Here is a 13769-nt window from a genome sequence, read left to right on the forward strand (position 1 = left end):
GAGCGGGTTCATGAATGATCGGCGCTGCTAACCGCTAGCGTTTTAATATTTGTGTCGAAATGAGTCAAACAGACTTTTTAGAAAATTCAAGAGTTTATTTCAACTGATATTGTGTCTCTACACATGAAAACACAGAAGTGCACACAAACATACAGAGAAATACACAAACGTACACGTCTCCTAAGCTCCTAAAATAGTGTTAATTTAGCATTGCTCCCATTGGTTCTCCCATTAACAGATGGACCTTTTTAGGTCTGATTTCCAACACACACACACACACACACACACACACACACACCACCCATTTGCACTTTTGTATCTTTGTGAGGATCTCCATAGAATGACTCTAATTCCAACTAAACCCTTGACCTGACTGTGACCTTGAGCTAAACCCAGCTCTAACCTGAAGCCTCAACCACACCTCAGAAGGTATGAGGACCAGACACACCCTAGTCCTGAGGACGCTCCGGAGTAAATGTCCTCACTACACTACCCTACACACACAGCTCACACTTGAATGTGCATCAGAACTTGTTTCCGGTGAAGCTGAAAATCTTCAGGGACCGTATCTGAAATCAAAGCAATGATTAATAACGACTTGTTGTAAGTCAGTAACCAAACGATGTGGAGCTCTTCGTACCGTTACATCTGTAGCGAAGGTTGGACCAGATGATGTTTTCCTGGGAAAAACAGAAAACCCCCAGTCGGCCGCCTCTCATGGTGGTGTCAATCACAACGCCGGAGTCGGCCACCATGTCCGTCCCTTCGAACAGTCTCACCCTGCAGCACATGAACACACCACATCCAGGTGAGACCTGGGGGCGTGGCGCACAGGTGACTTTCTTTTCCTGCTCCCTCTTCTGTTCCTCATGAAGGAACTCCCACACGGAGCTTGGTATTATCTAAAAGCAGCTCGTTAGCTTTAGCAACCTGGGACAGCAGCCTAGCATCAGCCAAACACAGCATAGATGGGAACAGGGTTGGGGGGGGACAGGGTTGGGGGGGGGCAGGGTTGATGGGAACACGGTTGGGGGGGGGACAGGGTTGGGGGGGGCAGGGTTGATGGGAACAGAGTTGGGGGGGAACAGGGTTGGGGGAGGACAGGGTTGGGGGGGGGGCAGGGTTGATGGGAACAGAGTTGGGGGGGACAGGGTTGGGGGGGGCAGGGTTGATGGGAACAGGGTTGGGGGGGGCAGGGTTGATGGGAACACGGTTGGGGGGGGGACAGGGTTGGGGGGGGCAGGGTTGATGGGAACAGAGTTGGGGGGGAACAGGGTTGGGGGAGGACAGGGTTGGGGGGGGGGCAGGGTTGATGGGAACAGAGTTGGGGGGGAACAGGGTTGGGGGAGCACAGGGTTGGGGGGGGGCAGGGTTGATGGGAACAGGGTTGGGGGAGGACAGGGTTGATGGGAACAGGGTTGATGGGAACAGGGTTGGGGGGGACAGGGTTCGGGGGGGGGACAGGGTTGGGGGGACAGGGTTGGGGGGGGACAGGGTTCGGGGGGGGGACAGGGTTGGATTGAAGACCCAGAAGTGTTTTGACTGAAACAGACGTGCCAGAAAAAACTCACCTCAGAAATGTGGTTCAACAGAGAGGAAGAGATAGAAATGACTGAACGGGACACCATGCAGTACTTCCCTATCCTGCATCCCCGTCCTTTGGTTCTGGTTCTGGACTCACCTGATGTAGCCCACCTGTGGCCTGTGGCTGAGTTGCCAGCGGTACGATGTCCTGTCCCTCCAGCCCACATTCCGCGGGTCCTTCCAGAGCAGCTTCACCTCTCCAAGCGTGTCCCCGGTGTGCCACAGGGCGTTCCTGAGGAATTCTCCTGGTCCGGTTCGAGACTTGACCGCCTGCAGGGTGAAGTGGAGGGTCAGGACCAGGGGTCATGTGATGAAGGAGGAAACGGCAGAAGAAGAGCGGAACCTTCAGCTGGAGAGCGGGCGTGGCCAGGGCTTTAAAGGGGAGGGACTGCCAGTACAGCTGTTCCGTCTGCTTCCACATCAAAACGTAGAAACTCGATGAGTCCTGATACCCGAAGATGAACCCGGCGTAGTCGTCGTCCGTCACCGTGTTGACGTGAAACGTCCCCTCAAAGTCCACGCCGTTAAACGCCGTGTATCCTGCGGAGGAGGCGCAGGAGGGCCCAGTTTTCTTTGTCGTAAGAGGTGGCATGAATGGATGAAGACGGCTAACAAATGAGTCATGTGGTTGAATGCTGAAGTGTGTGTCCGCTAAAGCTGTGTTACCGTAGCGTCACGCCATGATCACGTCTCACCTGCCCCACCTGTCTGTGAGGCCCCCACCAGGGCTTTACTCAGGCGGAATAAGATATTTACAGATGCTAATCGAGTACCGTATTTTCCGGACTATAAGTCGCACTTTTTTCCATAGTTTGTCAGGGGTGCGACTTAAATGTTAAATAAATACATTATTACAGAATTTCACATGTTTGTTATTTTCACACTGACAACCACAAGAGGGCGCTCTAGGCGCGTGTGCCTGAGGAACGTGTTCCTTTAGTGACGCAGAAGAAGAAGCGGTGCTTCGTCGATGGAGTTAGACCTGATTGTTTGGTAAACTTGCTCGGATGTTCTTTATAAGTGAATAAGTGTTAATATGTTACGTTAACAAAGCAGACACGTACTCAGTTCGTTGTGGGTCATGTAGCTGAATTTGTTACGTTAGCATACCGTAACGCTATTGCTAATCCATGCTAATGGATTGCTAATTGCCTTTCAAGATGAAATGTATGTTCTTGGTCTCGGATTTTATCAAATAAATTTTCCCCCAAAGTGCAACTTATAGTCCAGTGCGACTTATATATCTATTTTTCTTCTTTATTATGCATTTTTTGGCTAGTGCGACTTAAACCCCAGCGCAACATATAGTCCAGGAAATACGGTATATGAGACTGGGGGGTTGGATCGGGAGTCAAAGAGAAGAGTAAGAACAGACGTACCCACAGCCAGACCCGGATCGCTGTTCATGGTCTGGATGATCTCCATCCCCTGAGAACACAATCACTGTTAACAAAGCCAGGACCTGCACCCACACCTGGATCTGGACTAACAACTAGACTTACCCAATAGAAATCCTTGTATTTGACTCACCTGGTTCAGAACCACCCAGTTGGGGTCAATCTGGGCATCACCCTCTGGGTCCAGGATCACCGTCTGATAGGCTCGGAAGTCCGTCAGCGTGACCTCAGCGCTCTCCGGACACACGTCAATCAAATCCCACACAGCGTCGTTATCAAAGTCATTCTCGCAGACGTCGCCCACGCCGTTGACTGGGGGGGGGGGGCAGAACGGGATATATGGGGTAATAAAAGAGACCTGACCAGTATGCTCACACACCGGCGCGCTCACCGTCTGAGTCTTTCTGGTTGGGGTTGACGATCAGTCGACAGTTGTCATAATCATCCAGGACGCCGTCGTTGTCGTCGTCATGGTCACAGTCGTCTCCGAGGCCGTCGTTGTCCGAGTCCAGCTGGGAGCTGTTGGGGATGTCAGGACAGTTGTCTCTGCTGTCTTGGTGACCGTCCCCATCCCTGAAATAAAGACAGCCGTCACATGGTGCTCTGACCTGGCGTGTGTGTGTGTGTGTGTGTGTGTGTGTGCGTGTCATACGTGTCCTGGTTGGTGTCACAAACGTCTCCCACCAGGTCATTGTCGATGTCCGTCTAACAGAGACATAAATGTTGACACGCCTGCTAAATTGGATCATCACAATAAAAGGTCCGTCCGTCGGTCCGTCCGTCCGTCCGTCCGTCTACCTGCATGGGGTTACTGAGTTCTGGACAGCTGTCGCAGGCGTCTCCCACGCCGTCCTTGTCTCTGTCTGTCTGCATTGGGTTTGGCACCTTTGCACAGTTGTCCAGAACATTTGGGATACCTGAACACACACACACACACACACAAACAGCAGTTTCTCATCCTGTCCGTCAACACTGTGTCCAACTGTCTGTCCGAGCGTCTGAATTTTTGACCCCTGGGGTACCGTCGCCGTCGATGTCCAGGTCGCAGGCGTCGCCTTTTCCATTCCCGTCAGTGTCCCGCTGGTCACTGTTTGAGACGTTGGGACAGTTATCGCAGGCGTCTCCGTATGAGTCGCTGTCGGAGTTCTGCTGGTCTTTGTTCGGGACCAGACGACAGTTGTCCTGCACCACAGCAGACGCGGAAGGTCACGCGATGACAGCGCCACGGGCGAATCCGCGCGCCGCCACGTACCTCCACGTTTTTGATGCCGTCTCCATCGGCGTCCTCGTCGCACTGATCGCCCACGCCGTCGTTGTCTGCGTCCTCTTGGCCGGAGTTTGGCGTGTACCGGCAGTTGTCCTGGCAACAGACACACAGCAGCTTCACTCTCTCGCGGCCAACGACGCCGCGTGATGTCACGGATGTCCCCGGAGTTCCCCTCCTGCCGGCGCCGTCACGGCTCTGACCTGTTTGCAGTGTTTGTGGTTGTCCAGGCACGGCAGAGAGCGGTCGGGATACCCGTCGATGTCCGTGTCCACCCCACACGTGTGACCATTACCGGCCCAACCCACATTACACTGCACATGAAAACACACACACACACACACACACACACACACACACACACACACACACAGGTTCACAGTGAACAACCGTAGCCACGCCACACTCAGTACTTTTGGGATGACCTGTCTCTGCTGACCCTGCAAGCCACCTCGCCGTTTCGTTCCATGGTGCAGTGTGCGTTTACGTCACAGGGGTTAAAGGCCAGCGCAGCACACGACTGTCTGGGCAAGCATCCTGATGTTTGGTTGCCCAGGAAACCAGGTTTACATCCTCCACACTTATATGAACCCTGAGAGAAAAGCGTGTGTTAGCAAAGTGGCCAACAGGGGGCGCCACCATGTTGTTCCAGTTTGAAAGAGAAGCACAACTCACCACAGTGTTGACGCACACCGAGTTAGAGACGCAAGCATCCGGGAGGTCCAAACACTCATCGACGTCGACACACTCCTGGGGTAGATTGTCAATAATGAGGCTAATTTGGCCACGTCTGTATGTTCTGAGTAAGTTGCTTCTTCATTGCTGACCTTCGAACATTTGTTGATTTGTTCTGACCTGTTTGTGCGTCTTGGCGTAGTCCAGTCCTGTTCCAGCCAGTGGCGCCCCCCACAGGCCTGGAGGGCAAGGCAGACAGCTAAACCCCCCCACAGTGTTCACACAGGCACCGGGAGAGAAACAAGGCTGCAGTGAACACTACAACACAGGAAGGGAGGCTGCGTTACTCTTGGTGGCTGCTGATGGAAGCTGCACTTCGCTTCTGTTTGTGTCGCATGAGTGTTGTTTGTGTGTTTTCCTACATAACGCTGATGTTTCTGCTGCATTTCCATCATAAGGATGGTGTGTTAAACTGTTGTGTAGTGTCTTATTCTTATTATCTTGTCATTATTGATCACTGATTGTTGTAAACTCAGGTTGCAGTGTGGTTGGCGGTTGTGGCTACTGCGCAGGTACCTCATCAAGGTCTTGACAGTGCGTCCCATTGCCGGTGGTTCCAGGAGGACAGGGTCCACAGGTGTACCCAGGATAGTGAAGACTCTCCATACAGGACACGCCCTTATAGCAAGGGTTAGGAGAGCAGCGAGAGCGAGGCTCATGAAAACCTGAGGAGACACCTGCGGGCTTCAATCAGTCCCTCAGGGACTACATCAACTTCAGAGGAAACTTGATTATGGGCGGGGCTCCTGGACCGGTTGAGATATGCCCAGAAACTCTCCGACAGCTCTAATATCACTGGCAACTTTGTCAGAGGCCATTCATCAGGACCACAGTGGTCCAGAACCAGTTTGAGCCATTAGCGCAGCAGGCAGCGCTGAGGAGGGGTGCCAGTTTTTATAATGGGGGGGGGGGGGGGGGGCAGCAGTGGTGACGAAAGCTGCCTCCAAAACGGGCTCAGCCTCCATCAGAGCCAAATTTGATTGTAATAGCTGGATTCCAACCCATAGAGGGCGTCATTTAAGAGTTGGAGCAGAATCAGTCACCAACCCTTAATGGGTCTTTAATGAGAAGAACCAATCAGAAGGTGATGCAGGACTGACTGACTCACCACACACTTGACACTCCATGATGCTGTTTCTGATCAGAGCCATCTCCTTCACCTGAAGACCACAGAACACATGAGACCGGCTCCTCCCCTGTCTTTCTGACTCCATTGTCTGTCTACCTGTCTCACCTGTCTTTCTCACCTGCTCTCGGATGTCCAATCGCAGCTCTCCTAGTATCTGGTTAAAGATGATGAGTTGACCAATCAGAGCTTTGGTGTGATCACCTGACAGGACAGCGTGACAGAGTGAGGACTTCTGCTTTCTGACTGGTTGTGATGGAAGCAGCTGAACTGATAAACTCACCCAGTAAAGAGTTGACGTCTCTGTTCACTGTGAAACATCAGATACTGATGAAATGTCTTCATTTTTCATTAATGTAATAAGATGACACAGCGTTGCTAAAGCTAAGCTCCATCAGTAAGTCTGAATGGACCGGTAGCTAGCAACCCAGCAGGGGGTCTATCTCATGGCTCTCTTTCAATTCCAGAGCTGGGGAGGGGCTTTGTAAACCTGTTATCAGCAACCAATGAAAGGATGATGTTTTTTTTTGGGTGGGGCTGACCTGAGTTGTAGTTTGTTGAGTCTCCCTGGAAAGGACAGTCATTCAGAGCACCAGCACTGGCCACAGTGCCCCCTAGAAGCAGCCTGAGGGACTCCACCGCACCCTGTTAGAGTAAGAGCATCAGTCTGAAGCACCAGAAACACACCAGCTCAAGCTGATCATCGCCACCTGCAGGCGATTGTAGGCCTTCTGCCCATGCCTGATTTCCACCAGCTCCACTTCCCCTGGCAGAGGAACCAACGGTGGCGCGCCCTGGCTGGAGTCAGCCAATCGGCAGTCGACGTAGAGCTCGACGTTGATGTGGTCACGCTGGAGGGCACCGAGACGCAGGATGATGGAGTGAACGCGGCCATCGGAGACAATGGCGTTCTGGAGGTTCACGGTGTGAATCTTCCCATCAGCTCTAAGGTACCGGGCCACCACTGCAGGGGGAGAGGGAGGAGTGGAGGAGGGGGAAGGAGGAGAGGGGGAGAAGGAAGGAGGAGAGGGGAAGGAGGAGAGGGAAAGAAGGAAGGAGGAGACGGGGAGAAGGAAGGAGGAGAGGGGGAAGGAGGAGAGGGGGAGAAGGAGGGAGGAGAGGGGGAGAGGAGGAGAGGGGGAAGGAGGAGAGGGGGAAGGAGAGGGGAAGGAGGAAGGAGAGGGGGAGGAGGAGGAACGGGAGAGAGGGGGGAGGGAAGGAGGAAACGGGGAGAAGGAAGGAGGAGAGGGGGAAGGAGGAAACGGGGAGAAGGAAGGAGGAGAGGGGGAAGGAGGAGAGGGGGAGAAGGAGAGGGAAGGAGGAGAGGGGGAGAAGGAAGGAGGAGAGGGGAAGGGGAGGAGAGGGAGAGAAGGAAGGAGGAGAGGGGATGAAGGAAGGAGGAGGGAGAGGGAGAGAAGGAAGGAGGAGAGGGGGAAGGAGGAGAGGAAGAGCAGGAGGGAGGAGAGGGGGAGAGGAGGAGGAGAGGGGAAGGAAGGAGCGAGGACGAGGAAGGAAGGAGGAGGAGGGGGCGAAGGAAGGAGGCAGAGGGGGGAGAGGAGGAGAGGGACGGTGGGGGATGGAGAGGAAGGAGAGGGGAAGGAGGAGAGGGGGAGAAGGAGGGCCGGACGAGGGGATCAGCAGGGAGGTGGGGAAGGCGGAGAGGAGGAGAGGAAGGAGGGGAAGGGAGAGAGGCGGACGAGAAGGAGGAGAGAGAAGAGAGAAGGAGGAGGGGGAAGGAGGAGAGGGGAGAGAAGGAAGGAGGAGAGGGGGAGAAGGAAGGAGGAGAGGGGGAGCAGAAGGAGGAGAGGAAGGAGTGGAGGAGGGGGAAGGAGGAGAGGGGGAGAAGAAAGGAGGAGAGAGAGAGAAGGAAGGAGGAGAGGGGGAGAAGGAAGGAGGAGAGGGGAGAAGGAAGGAGGAGAGGGGAAGGAGAGGGGGAAGGAGGAGGGGGAGAGGGGGAGAGGAGGAGAGGGGGAGAGGAGGAGAGGGGGAGAAGGAAGGAGGGGGGGAAGGAGGAGAGGAGGAGGAGGAGAGTGGGAAGAGGAGGAGAGATGGAGAAGGAAGGAGCAGAGGGGAGAAGGAGGGGGAGGAAGTGTGGGGAAAAAGGAAGGAAGAGGGGGGAGGAGGAGTGGAGAAACCAGATGATATTGAAGGATGATGAAGGATGAGAAGCAGCACTGTGAAGGTTCTGGTGAAGGTTCTAATAAAGGTTTTTATGAAGGTGCTAATAAGGGTTCTGGTGAAGGTTCTCATTACGGTTCTAATAAAGGTTCTGGTGGATTAGGGATTCCTGAAAGAGCAACAAAGAAAAAGTGGTTCTGGAAAATCTGATTCCTGCCAGAACCACAAAGCTGCTAAATTCCGAGGTGGTCAGAGTTTCCAGGTTCAGACAGAATGTTCAGAATGTTCCACAAGTTCTGATTGGACTAGAGAGGAAGAGCGCAGTCCCAACCTTTATTGATCTTGCCCATGACGGCCAGCTCCAGGTACTTCCTGTGGTCCTGTCTGCTGTAGACACCAAACAGGACCCCGCCCAGCTTGGGGGGCAGCCTGAAGGTCGCCAGCACGTAGAGGTCAGAGAGCGACGCCAAGGCGGCCGACAGCTTCTCCACGGCAGCCAGACTCTGCTTGGAGTCCTGGAGAGCCAGCACGTCTATGACTGGGGGAGCAAGAGGAGTCTAATTGGTGAAAACACAGCAACAAATCCCGTTGCCACGGTTACCGCAGGCCTTGCTGTTACGCAATAAACCGATCAATCTGATGATTCTCTGGCTCCAGTCCAATCTGCGCTCTCCGGCACCTGAACGCACCACGAAGTCCTGACTGAGATACTTCACGGACTTCCTGCCATCACTAAATGGTGCTGCTCAGGTTCGGCTCAGAGTTGTACCGGACCCTCCCCCCGCCCCACATCTCCATCTAAAATTGTGAACTCACAAACGAACTTTGGTACCTTGAGCGCCCGGACCGTCCGGTACTCCTGTCGCCTGGCGAGCACACAAGACGCTTAACAGAACCGGGATCACAAGCATCCGGATCATCGTGTTCAGCCCAAAGAGACCGACCGAATCCAAAATAGATGCTCAATGGGCAGAACGGAACCGCAGCGACGGACGCCGACACCGGGATCTGGAGCAGGACTGACCCGACCTGAGGATTGCTGCTACACGGCACCGTGGGGACGCGCTCACGATGCGCGTGGACGAGCATATTAGCATAAAGCGCGCGAGACTGTTCACGAGGGAAGCCTTCAGTAGTTCATCTGCTGACAGGTGATCGGATTAAAGCTCTCCGACACATGAGTGAAGATATCCTTACCGGTCCTCGTGGTTCCGGGTTCATTAATATTAAACATATTTGGAGGAGTATCGTTGGGTTTTTGTTCTGCAGAATCTTGAATCACGTGTGAACATTTTCATATTTGGTCCGTAACTCAGTGAAATCCCAGCAGGTCAGAGGTCAGCACCCCCACCAGGATCAGAGAGCAGGTGTTGTGTGACAGTTCCAAGGATACAGGTGAAGCCCGGCCGCTGAGCTCCTGTTCCCACATTTTGGTTCAGCTGGAGAACCAGAACAAAAACCTTTGTTTTGAGAGATGAAAATGTCCCAGAGACAAAGGGAAATAGCGGCAAAGAACTCATAGAACAGAACCGGGTCAGGTTCAGCCATGTTCTGAGAACCGGACCGGTCACATCGGTCCACACTTGAAAGCAGTCTTCATGCTGGCTGAAGGGGACGGAGCTAGGCTGTCAGCAGTGCCGGTGAGGAGGAGGCGGGCTGGACATTTAATGGACCAGAGCTGCTGCTCTCTTTCAGTGGGATGTTGCCATGGAGACGGACAGGAAAGGAGAGCATGAAATGACCCTTGACCTTAGTTTTCTTGGTCCATGTGAGCAGGAAACAGATGCAAGGAGGAGAAACCCTGGATGATAGTTTTCCTTTCTGTGTGTGTGTGTGTGTGTGTGGTGGAGGTGTTGCAGCAACAGCCGGGCAAACAAGATTCCAGTGTGATGTTGTCATGGCAGCTGTTCGTCCTCAGGGTCCAGACCTGCTCAGTCCAGCTGAAGTTTCCACGTTAGCTCATTTTTCCAGCCCGGGATGGGAACCATCTGCTGAACAGCCGCCAGTCACGTCTGCTGGGGGATTCTGGGAATTCGGTCTGGATAAACCACCAGAGTTTACGGGTGTCCTCGTGCTGAGAAGAAGAAACCAGTAAAACCATCACGATCGTCGTCGTTCTGAGTGCAACTTTATTACGTCTAAGAAAGAAACGCTGACAAAGGAAGCCATTAACAGACCAAAGAGCTGCTTTTCTTTTTGCATCTCTTGCGGTTATTAAAACTGAATAAAATTGTTTTTATTTTCATGAAATGACCCAGAACCATCCTTTTAATCACTAGTCAAATTAAGATTATGCATGTTTTCACTCCGTTCTTTGGTGAAAAATAAAAGGCTGCCTGTTGAGGTTGCTCCTAAAGTCCCATCATGCTCCAGTGCTGCTTCATCAGCCGTCCCCCTCCTCTTCCTCGGGGCCGATGGCCTGCAGCTCCTCCTGCTGCACCTGCTGGATGGACACCATGCCGGTCAGCAGGGCGTTAGCCTCAGCATGGCGCCCAGCGCCACCAGAGCGACAGCAGCTGCTTCCTGCGCTTGTTGGGCACGTGCTCGAAATCTGCGCCGTCGGCGGCGAGGGAGGGCGTCTTCTGAGCACAACTTTCTAAAGACAGAGCAGACGGAAGAGGATGGAGATCATTTCAAACGGTCCGGAGCGGAGACGACACTACCCCAACCAAGGTGGCGTCACCTCGCCCGTCTCGGGGGAAGTACAGGAGCAGGACGTTGCTGCAGAAGTTGCTCAGGTTGTCCAGAGACTTCAGGTGCTGCTGCAGTTTCATGTTGGGTAGTTTACACCTGAGGATTGGCGCCAGGTGACCAAACACGTAGGCGTCCAGAGAGGAAGGCCTGCAGGTCCAGAAGGAGAAGATAGCAGGTGAGAGAGTGGCGGCTCAGGATTCCATCACGGGGCTGGAGAAACCTACGAGTCTCCGAAGAAGAACTTGTGTGAGCCGAGTCGCTGGGACAGCAGGTTCATACACTCGGCAGCATCCTGATAGAGCTGAGAACCACAAAAGAAGAATGAATGCAGAGGCCCACCTGAGCGGCCCCGAGCAGGATCATGTCACAGCTAACGACAGGGAAGGTGGGGCCTAGCTCAGCAGGGTTCTGACCTGTGCTGAGGTTTCACTGAACCTCTCACACTCACCTCTTTCTCCAGCTCGTCCCCAACCTCCAGGCTCTCGTCGCCTCGCTGCAGACACAGCTTGTTCAGCTGATGGCGCTGCATTTGTCCCGGCAGGAAGAAATTGAGAGGAAACGGGAGGTGCTCAGCGTACCAACAGCGCGTCACGTCCACGTAGTTCTTTGGTTCCACCCAAAAGGTGTAGATCTACAACACAGACAATGTTGAGGGTTTGAATCCAGTATTTAAGGGAAACAATGGGGACAGGACGCGGAGTCTCACCAGAGCAGGGCGGAGCTTCTCTTCTACCAAAGAGATGAACGCCAGGCTGTCAGCGCCCTCCTTCGCCGAAAGATCAAAGTCAGCGTTGAATTTCTGGAAAAAAAAACAAGGTTTCCTGCCAAGTAAGAACAGAAGTCCATGTTCCTGAAGGCCTCATACGCAGCTGTGATGGCCGTTACCTCTTAAATTTAAGGAAAAGTGAGAACGCTCTCAGGAGGAGTGGAAACATGTCAGCTCTGCCCTGTGGGTCCCTCACCTACCACAGAGTGGAGCAAGCTGAGTAATGTGTTCCAGCTGTAGAGAGTGTTGACCTCATCAGCTGTCTGCAGCAGCGCTGTGATTGGTGCACACATGCACTACAGCCCAGGCCCAAGCTTCCAGCCCACACTATTGATAAACGTGGCTTCATCAACGATCAGTTATCAGCTGCCAGAGGAGCTTCTGCCCATTAACAATGTTTCAAATGTTCAGTCTCGCCGGTGAAGCCTGCTGCTGCGTTTACAGGCCGAATGTCTGCTGACACTTCAGGATTAACAGCTCTTCTGGAATGTGTCTCAACTTCCTGCTGTTAATGACATTTTCCAGTCAGCTGTGTGCTCACACACACACACACACACACACACACACACACACAACCTTGTACTGCTATCTCTGCGAGGACACTCAGACACATTCCCCTAGCTCCTCAGCCTGACCATCACAGCCAGACCCCAACCCTGAACTTAACCTGAACCAGTTCCACTTAAGTCCTCAAACACACCTTTAACTAAATGTCCTCACTTTGCGGGTCAAATTCATAGTCTGGTCCTCATGATGTAGCATGATTTCAACTGGAAGAGAACCATGGAAATTAGACGTTCGCTGTTTGAGTTTATGCTTTCAAAGGCTGGAGCCTACCTGCTTCCTGAGGTGAATGATGATGTCAGACGGTCTGGACAGAGTTTCTTTGTGACTGGTTCGTAGCACCGGCAGGGAGCCTGGGAAAGAACAAAGTCAGATGGTCTGCTGCTACTTGTTGGTAGCGTGGTAGACATCATCTCACCGCTGGGACTCCTCCAGGGGTTTGAGAGCTTCTGCAGTTTGAGAGGAGCACCTGCAAACTTAGCATAAGCCTGTGGAGACACGGAGCATGTTAGCGCCCCCTTCAGGACATCAGCGAGACTGTAAAAAGCCAGATACCAATTTCTGAAGGTTGAGGGTTAAAGAGCTAAAGGCAGAACGAGCAAACAAATTAGTGTCTGTGTAGTTGAAAACCCATACAACCAAAAGTAGAGTCCACAAAGCCGAAGATAAACCTTAATGTTTTAATTCAGGAGTTGTGACACAACCAACAGCAGTTCTGCACCAACCTTACAAGTTATGTCTAAATTCTGTATTCGCAAAATTTCCTCATTCTTTCTCATTCATCAGAAAAAAGTTGCTCGATCCCTGATTCTTGAATTGGGGACATAGTCATAAATACATCCCAAATGAAACGGTAAGGACTTTTAGTGGAACCACACGGGTCTGCAGTTTCTGAATCGTTCACAGAAACCATTTCTATAAAGAAATCCATATTATTATTGCTGGGAATCTGCCCTCACGTTGCCTCTTCATTGGCGCCAACAACAGCTGCCGCTTGCTTTTAGTCACCTAATTGAATAAGACTGACAACCAATGAAAAGGGTGGTTCGGCCAAAGCTGGGCAGAACACGTACCAGAACCACCAGACAGTCGGTGTCCACTGACGGTAAACCCCAGTCTCCTTCCCAGCAAAACAGCTCGTCGGGCGCCGCCATTTTTCGCGTGTGGACCGCGACCTGTGAACCGGAAGTTAAGTTCGACCCGTGGCGGCAGACTTCCGGAACAAATCTGGATTTCAACCTGATGAAAGCAGTTAGAGGCATCCTTTATTGTTAAAGTTATTGGACCGATTCTGGAAAACAGCTGTGGTGAATTTGTTTTCACACTAATATTACAGTAAACATGTACATTTTGTGCACTCACAAACAGGCACACAGTACACTATATATACACATACACACTGTATATATATATATATATATACACACACACATACATATATATACACATATGTATGTATGTATATATATATACATATATTTTATTATTATTTCAGACCTCAACATTCATGTACTTGATCAA

The 13769-nt window shown here is 52.4% G+C and overlaps 2 protein-coding genes across 2 annotated transcripts; both read right to left on the reverse strand.

Moving 5' to 3' along the window:
- Nucleotides 1–74: 74 nt before the first annotated feature.
- On the reverse strand, nt 75–9651 carry thbs3a (thrombospondin 3a). Its single transcript, XM_011605201.2, has 23 exons — nt 9057–9651; nt 8556–8762; nt 6817–7070; nt 6649–6751; nt 6390–6416; nt 6228–6310; nt 6089–6140; nt 5497–5645; nt 5101–5238; nt 4921–4995; nt 4685–4837; nt 4449–4559; nt 4234–4341; nt 4004–4163; nt 3780–3898; nt 3634–3686; nt 3373–3554; nt 3115–3293; nt 2964–3012; nt 1928–2124; nt 1682–1854; nt 641–780; nt 75–569 (listed from the first exon to the last, which is right to left on the reverse strand). Exons 1-23 carry the CDS (start codon nt 9142–9144, stop codon nt 508–510), a joined length of 2862 nt encoding a protein of 953 aa, XP_011603503.1. The 5' UTR covers nt 9145–9651; the 3' UTR covers nt 75–507.
- A 684-nt stretch (nt 9652–10335) lies between these two features.
- On the reverse strand, nt 10336–13466 carry LOC101079891 (metaxin-1-like). Its single transcript, XM_003965784.3, is given in 10 exon segments — nt 10336–10703; nt 10706–10731; nt 10734–10820; nt 10908–11065; nt 11143–11219; nt 11367–11549; nt 11625–11717; nt 12522–12601; nt 12667–12736; nt 13322–13466. Coding segments are annotated over 10 exon segments (951 nt in total). The 5' UTR covers nt 13403–13466; the 3' UTR covers nt 10336–10607.
- Between the last annotated feature and the right edge of the window lie 303 nt (nt 13467–13769).

This window comes from Takifugu rubripes, chromosome 7 (genome assembly GCF_901000725.2).
Source record: "Takifugu rubripes chromosome 7, fTakRub1.2, whole genome shotgun sequence".
NCBI lineage: Eukaryota > Metazoa > Chordata > Actinopteri > Tetraodontiformes > Tetraodontidae > Takifugu > Takifugu rubripes.

Excerpts from the sequence above, each read along its gene's own strand:
- thbs3a (XM_011605201.2), bottom strand. The coding sequence starts at position 9,144 with ATGATCCGGATGCTTGTGATCCCGGTTCTGTTAAGCGTCTTGTGTGCT. Across the intron at positions 4,560-4,684 it reads ACGGCGAGGTGGCTTGCAGG|TGTAATGTGGGTTGGGCCGG; the intron begins GTCAGCAGAGAC and ends TTTCATGTGCAG. Across the intron at positions 3,555-3,633 it reads TGTGACACCAACCAGGACAC|GGATGGGGACGGTCACCAAG; the intron begins GTATGACACGCA and ends TCTTTATTTCAG.